The following is a 7,727-nucleotide window of genomic DNA, read 5'->3' as shown; positions in this document are numbered from 1 at the left end:
TTATCAAGAGAATTTTAAAAGATAAAAATATTTTTACATTCTATATTTAACTAACAATCATGATATATACAAAAGGTATATAATTTTTCTACCTAACCCCATTAACTCGTTTTAATAAATTTTCTATTACATTTGTTTCAAAAGATTCTTATTATTCAGAAGTCCTCTATTATAAAAAATAAAAATCATAAAATAAGCAAAATATTATATTGTGTTTTACAGTAAATAGTGTGGCCTGAGTTGCTTATCCATCAAATTAAACAATGACAAAAACCACAACTAATAATAATAATAATAATAATAATAGTAGAATATTTCATTCTCGTGCCATTGCTCACAAGTACTAAAAAGAAATTTCAAGAAGAAAACTACAAATTCGTGAACAATTCAATGTTGAGGAATGATGGGTTAACAAACAAAAAAGGACCAGAGAATAAATCACTTTTGTACCAACCAACAAAGAAGAAAACCAATGCTCTTCATGAGATTCATTTGAGCTCAATCTAACTTTTAACTAAAACCCGCTTCCAAGAGAGCGTCTCCTCACACATTTTAGTTGTTTGTTGAATGTGTAAACATTTCCAGATGACACCGTTGTGGTAACTACCGTTCCATTGTAGTGCAATCTTCTCAGCAAATTTGTACCTTTTGACCAAAGACCAACTTCTTGTAGTTCTCCTTCTTCCCAGCATATACTGACCGTAAGACCACCGCGAGCCTTCAAACCTTTCACGCATCCACTTGCCCACTTATCACGCGGAAGGGCTGGAAGTAAGTATAGGTCCTTTATGGTGCTCTGAACGAGCATTTCTGCTATTGCTGCAGTAAAACTGACACCAACAATCACAGAGTTAGCAGCTCCATCGCCAAAGAGAGTGTGTGTGCGCATGAGTGTCTGACTATTTATTTATAAAGAGAATGTCACTTACCCGAAATTACCATCAATCTGGAATGGAGGGTGTGCAGTGAACAAGTTACTATAAAGTCCTCCTTCGAAGTCACTTTCACGATCAGGGTCCACCAAGTCGATCAAATGCTTGACCATCTGGTATGCATGTCCGCTGTTATGAAGACGGGCCCATAGAGAAGTTTTCCATGTAGTTGACCATCCTGGGCCATCCTCCCCTATACCAAATAAAAAATAAATTAGATGAGGTCACTGTTTGATGATTACTTCAAGGAGACCCCATTTAACAAACTGGAGTACAACAAGAACTATAAATGGTAATGCTGTATTTATAACGAATAGGACCAATTCTTGGCCTAGGAGATATATATTTATTTATTTTCAATAGGTAAAGGATTAGCTGGCAAGTGAAATTGGGTTCAAGGGGGTTTGAAACTTGGACATTGGAACAACATTCCACAAGTCTTGCCAACTTTACAACATTCCTACGAGTTTCCGAAAGCAAAACTCTTTTTGTAACAGGTGCTGGCAGCAGCATTATACAGGTAAGAAAGTTTTTCAACATTTATTGTGTGCCCCGGAAACAGGTCAAGTAGGGTGATGCGGACAGGTCACTGGATTCCTATGGTGTTGCTCATCAGCTTCCTTGAAGAAATCTCTTTGTGATTGTGAAAGTTCTTAGAACACAGGTTCCAACCAAAATGAGTAAATTAGTTTTAGCTTTTGGACAATATCATAAATAAAATGTGAACTTAAACTGAACACTAATCAACACTGCACAGTTTTTCTATTCAAACCTCGCTTGACAAGGGTGTTGGCAGCAGCTTTACACAGGTTAGGAGTTTTTTCAACATTTATTGTGTGTCCCGGAAACAGACCAAATAGATGTGACAGATGCCGATGAGATGGTTCTGGATCCTGAAAATCTTCTGCCTGTCAATGCACAAACATCTATGATTTTAGAATTTGAATAGAAAAGGGCCTTATATTACATACATATTTTCATTGAAAATCATTCATCATCTAATCACCACGTGAGCCAACAAATCCATGTACAAATAATCTGCTCCAAATGTGGAGCTAAGGCTTTGATGATGAGGATAACGACGTGTGTATCAAGTTTTAGCTTACCCATTCCATGATGGAACCATCTCTAGCAATTTTTATAGGGTAGAGCTTTGGCTGCGCTTTCCGAACTTTTTCGATGAAATCTTCCTCGCTTTTTCCCAAAACCTGCTTGTGAGAAATTTAACAAAAGAAATACAGTTGAGCAAGAAAGAAAATTAATTGCTTTTATATTGGAGCCAGATAGGAGCATTATTTCAAAGTGATTACCTCAGCAGCAGAAATAACTGCAGAGAAAACTTCTCTTATGATGGCCATATCCATAGTCGTCGAATAGCTTACACTAGCAGGATTACCATCAGGGGCAGTAAATTTGTGCTCCGGAGATGTTGATGGATTGGTCTCCAAATATCCTCCACGGCCTTCAATCAACCAGTCCAACAAAAAAGAAGCACATCTCTCCAGCAAGGGGTACCCTTTATTTTCTAAAAATTCCTAGATGTGCAGAGATATAAGCAACCTAATTATACAAAAAGATAAAGCAGAAGAATTTCAAAATGATATTATACACCAAAGCTCTACCCAACATAGACAAATGTTCACTCCCCATACCGAAATAACCTCATTGAAAAATGTGCTACTATACTGTTTATTGATTCTTCGATGCTATGAAGTGAATGAGAATTTGGTTGAGGAAGTTACCATTAGCATTTTTTTTCTATTATTCTTTTGCTGCAAATTTTTTGAGGAATTCAGGGCTGTCTTCTTTGAAGTACTATTATTCAGATGGGAATCACACTGTAAGCCAGCGCCCAGCAGGCTATTTTTTCTCATGTCATATTGAGATGACCAACTCAGCAATCGATTTCTTTATCATTATTATATAATACATCCAATAACTTTTTTTTAAAATTACTGATAAAGAAATGTTCAAAAAAATAGCTTAGAAGCTTACTTTGTCCATCGTGTAAGTATAATGCTCCCATAGATGTGTACACAGCCATGCTCCACCCATTGGCCAAAAAGCCCACACAGGGTCGCCTCGGTCTGGTGATGTTTTCGCCCATATGTCCGACACTTGATGTGCCACCCAACCACTAGCTTCATAATTGACCTGTCATCATGGATGGTCAAGAAATCAAGTCTGATTAACTTTAATTAATTTAAGAGTTGTGCCTAAAAAAGAAAATTAAGTTACACTTATTTTTTTTAAAGCGGACTAATAGATACTCCACAATGGTTTTTTTTTTTTTGGATAGATAAAGGGAAATACAAAGAACAGAAAAGGAAGATCGAAGTGACCAATCCAAAAAGAAAAGGAAGCTAACTTGTTGAAAGATTACAAACAATTTCCCACCGAACAAACAAATCCTCAAAGCCCTTTGAACTCTTTGAAGACCTTGCACCAAAAGAATAAAAACCCAAGAATCAAAATAAAGATCTCTTGGTTAGAAAGTTTCTTTCCCTTGAAAATTCTGGAATTTCTTTCCTTCCAAATAACCCAAGTGATTGCCAAAAGGATTTAGACTCCACATCAATCTTTTTGAGGACCAAAAACTTGCCCCCATCTGAAGCCACTCAACAAAGACCCCTCTTAATGTATTCAGAAGACTACACTCCACTCCAAAATGAACCAGGAAATGAGCCCACATCTCCTTAACCAACACACAATGAACTAATAAATGATTCACCGTCTCCTCATCTGCCATGCACATACAACGATAGGTCAGGTCACAGAAACCCATCTTTCTCAACTGATCAAGCGTGAGAATTCTTTCTTGAATTGTTGTCCAAACGAAGAAAACCACCTTGGATGGCAACCTTAGCCCCCACACTGCGATGTGGGGGAAGGTCGGGTCCCCACTTCTGCTCAGATTGTTATAAAATTGTCCAACTGAGAAAAGACCTTTACTGTTAGTGCTCCAGATTCTCGAATCTTCATCGGCCGACGCTCTTGAAATGTTGTCAAGACAAAGTAACAACTCCTTCACCTCCGGAACCTCCCAATCATTAAGCGAACTTCTTAAACCCCAAGTCCCATCCTGTGTCAGCATTATCTGAAGCCCAAAAACTTTCAAGCCTTGGGCTATCGTAGCATTCAAGCAATAATGGTCATGTTGTCCTGATAGGTGTATTGGCATGAATTCAATATGGGAGTACAGCCTGGTTGTGCTTAAGACTAGAGTGTCCTTGCTACATGGGCTGAGATATTTTGGCACGGGAACTTCCCATATATAAACACCTTTCGAACCATATCTTTTACCTTACTGTCTAGTATGGCATCTAATGAGCTTGTTAGCTAAACCTTCAAAATGTTGGCTTGACACTATCTAGGAACATCATATATGGGCTGTAATTGGGAAAAAAATATCGGCCTATCTCAAATCTGACAAGGGGTCAATTCCAAATAAGAGCATTCATGGAATCACAAATACAATCTAAATAACAAAAGAAAATCTTACTTGTGCTGTTTTACTCCCATTAACTGATAGGGAGGAGATGTAATCAAACAAGGGCTCTTGGCACTCATGAAGATTGCAAGATAGTGAAGGCCAGTAATTCATTTGAAGATTGATATTCAAGTGTGGAGCACAACTGAAAAAAAAAAAAAAAGAAGAAGCAGAAGAAACAAAAAAACAGAGCATTCAGAAGTCATCCTTTGTTCATACCATAAAAATCTAATGCATCCTAATGGCAGAACCATATTCAGCAACCAATATTTATGCATATAAAAGAGTAGAAAAGAACAGAACATACTCCCATGCTGGTTCAACATCCTTGTTCCATATTCCCTGTAGGTTTGACGGCTGAGTTCCAGGCCTTGAACAAGAGATAAGCAAATACCGACCATACTGGAATAGAAGCTCCACCAAAGAAGTATCCTCATCAGTTTTAAAGGATTTCACTCTTTCGGCAGTTGAAACCACATTATTATTAATTTGTTCGTTATAAGGATAAGTTCTCAACAACTTAATTTTTTCCATCCCATGATACCCATCACCTTTTCCAAACTTCGAGCTTCGAGAAAGTTGCAGTGAAACCCGATGAAAAAGTTTCTGATAATCATCCAAATGATGAGCATAAAGATCAGAGTATAACATCTTTGTAATTGAATTCAGTCTGTTAAGAGACTCTGAAGTGGGGTCCTTTTTAGAGTCTTCAGGTTTCGTGAATGGCCCATCAAATGAAGATGAAGCCACGAGAAGCAAAAGTGCCCAATCTGAACCTTCAACCTTTAATTTCTTATCATCCAAAACTTGTACAACTCCCGTGCCATCACTTATCTGCAAACCAAGGACTGCCGAAAACTGAATTCCCTTTGGATTCTCATTTACTTTTGGTGGGGCCCTTTCTCCAGGACAATCTCCCTCCATAATAATCTGATTCAGCCCATTTACACGTGAATGATGATGTAATTTGCTGTCAAAGGAGACCGTAAAGGATAGAGAGCCAGATTTGCTAGCAGAAATCCTTGTCACAATCACTTGATGAGGATTTGAGGTAAAATGTTCTCTCGTGAACTCTACATCACCCACAGAATACTTCACTTTTACCGTTGCAGTATCCAAATCAAGCTCTCTCAGATATGTTTCCGTTGCATAAGCAATGTGGGAATCATCGAAGTCTAACTTGATGTCACCTAGAGGTTGGTAGACCTTCAATGTCACAAGGAAAACATTTGAACATAAGATGTTGGTGATCATAAATACTTTTTCTGGAAGTTAGTCAAGCAATATAACAATTCTAATGAATCAATCTGATTAAGTTTCATCATGAAAGATTACAATAAGACACAATATCTCGCAAAGCAAGTCAAAACAGGTTCTTAAATCATGACTTGTTCACATTCAATCAAAGATGAATTCAACTGTAATTTGAGTATGAATATGATATTGTTGGGCTACCATAATGTTACATTTACATTTTAGTGAATATATCTCAATGCTCCATAAATAAATAAGGAAGGTGAGAAAATCATAGAGAAATAGAGACCATTTTTAACATCTTATGGACAACATAGAGAAGTCCACGATTCAAGTGGCTAAGAGTTTATATGCTTTCGTAACTATTAAAAGGACTTAATTTATCATGATAAAATATAAATGTGGAATTTACAGCTATGATACCTGGACATCATGAATGAAATCCACACCTGTCTCCGACACACACTTGAAGTATAAATTGTTAACTGCCATACCTACGGTGATAATTTGTCATATTTGGATAACAACACTACATAGGTAGGGCTATTAATGGATTGGTTGAGCGAAGTAATCAAATCCAATGAAATAAAGTCAAGATCGAGGTATTTCGTCAAATGGGGTTGATATTTTGAGGATGATCTCCATGGGTGGTGAGGTCCATGTCTACTACACTCTTTGGATTTCCTCCAAGTAGAGTGGGCCAACTCCTGGATTTGCCCCGGATTGACCCGATTCATTAACAGACCTAATAATAATCCACACATTACAAATTCCATGCTCATTTTAATCATATAAAAACCCATGCCATCTAAAGTAACCCATCTCTAACTAGAAAAGAGCAACTCTAACAAAAAAAGAGAAAATTGAAGAACCATACATCAGAGGGTTTATCCGACAATTTGAAGGCGGCTTTTGTGGCGTCAACATATTGGCCATCATCAACAAGCTTTCTAACCTCCGAAAGCGCTGTGGGCACATCAGGGTTTGTGTAGTTCCCTGGTACCCCGGTCCAAAGAGTATCCTCTACATAACAATTCAATAAATAATATTAGGGAAATCTCATAATTGTTAACCATCTCTCAAATTAAGACAGTTTTTGGGCAAAAAATCGAATTTTTGAGCTTATCGACTGAAGAACGTGATCGATTTCGACAATGTAGCTAATGTACATAACGAATCAAGGATTGAAACTTGAAATCGGACAGAAAAAAAAAAAAAAAACAGCTCAAATAGACTAAGGAGAATGGGGTTACCGTTAAGCTGAAGCGTTTCAGAGGCGACGCCTCCCCAAACCATGGCTCCAAGGCGGCCATTGCCGATGGGCAAGGCGTCGGTCCAGTGCTTTGCGGGCTCAAAAAACTGAATCTTGAGAGGCTGAGTGGTCTCGTTGTACTCTAAACTTGGGGCCCAACAGTCTATCTCTGTGGGACGACGAACAAGAACCCAGTCTCCTTCATCTTCCATGAAAACTAAGTGAAGAAGAAGTAGTAATTGGTGGCGAGAATGTCTGTATGTGTTGTGTTTGAAGAGGAAGAACCGAAATGGATCTGAATCCGTCCGCTATAGTGAGTTATGAAGAAATAAATGTGCGGTGAGGCGAGAAGTTGGTAGCAGCAGAGAGCGGGCCACACTGTGTCCTTTGAAGACATCGTGTTCACACAGACACACGTGACGAGACACGTACAGTACAGTACAGTCCGAGAGTTGGTCCACCCTGTTTGACTTCTCTGACGTCAACAAAATCTGTATTTTTCATTTGAAAACAGAAACGGGTTCCATGTGCGTCTTCTAAGAATAAGATGTGCGTATGATCACATCTAACCAAGTTGGCTGATCGAATCAACGCATCGTCGATGATATAAATTAGGGATAATGTTAAAGTAACATTAAAATGTACACTACCGTAAGAGATAATTTGACGTGCATATGTGTCAGAATCATAGATATTTTATATCTCGATGAAAACCATCTATGGTTCTAACATGCATCCATGTCAAAAATGTCTCTCATGATATACATTTCAATGTTACGAAATACTCCCGATGTTCAAA

The 7,727-nt window shown here is 38.0% G+C and overlaps 1 protein-coding gene across 1 annotated transcript; it reads right to left on the bottom strand.

Moving 5' to 3' along the window:
• Window positions 1-283: 283 nt before the first annotated feature.
• FUC95A (1,2-alpha-L-fucosidase) lies at window positions 284-7,371 on the bottom strand. Its single transcript, XM_086426926.1, has 10 exons — window positions 6,930-7,371; window positions 6,554-6,699; window positions 4,730-5,628; window positions 4,435-4,567; window positions 2,928-3,086; window positions 2,243-2,467; window positions 2,039-2,140; window positions 1,705-1,840; window positions 930-1,125; window positions 284-830 (listed from the first exon to the last, which is right to left on the bottom strand). Exons 1-10 carry the CDS (start codon window positions 7,138-7,140, stop codon window positions 515-517), a joined length of 2,523 nt encoding a protein of 840 aa, XP_086283052.1. The 5' UTR covers window positions 7,141-7,371; the 3' UTR covers window positions 284-514.
• Between the last annotated feature and the right edge of the window lie 356 nt (window positions 7,372-7,727).

This window comes from Akebia trifoliata, chromosome 2 (genome assembly GCF_017979445.1).
Source record: "Akebia trifoliata isolate Shusen 1 chromosome 2, ASM1797944v1, whole genome shotgun sequence".
NCBI classification, from domain to species: Eukaryota; Viridiplantae; Streptophyta; class Magnoliopsida; order Ranunculales; family Lardizabalaceae; genus Akebia; species Akebia trifoliata.
Note: the sequence above shows the minus strand (reverse complement) of the source record. Positions and strands in the feature narration are given on the sequence as shown.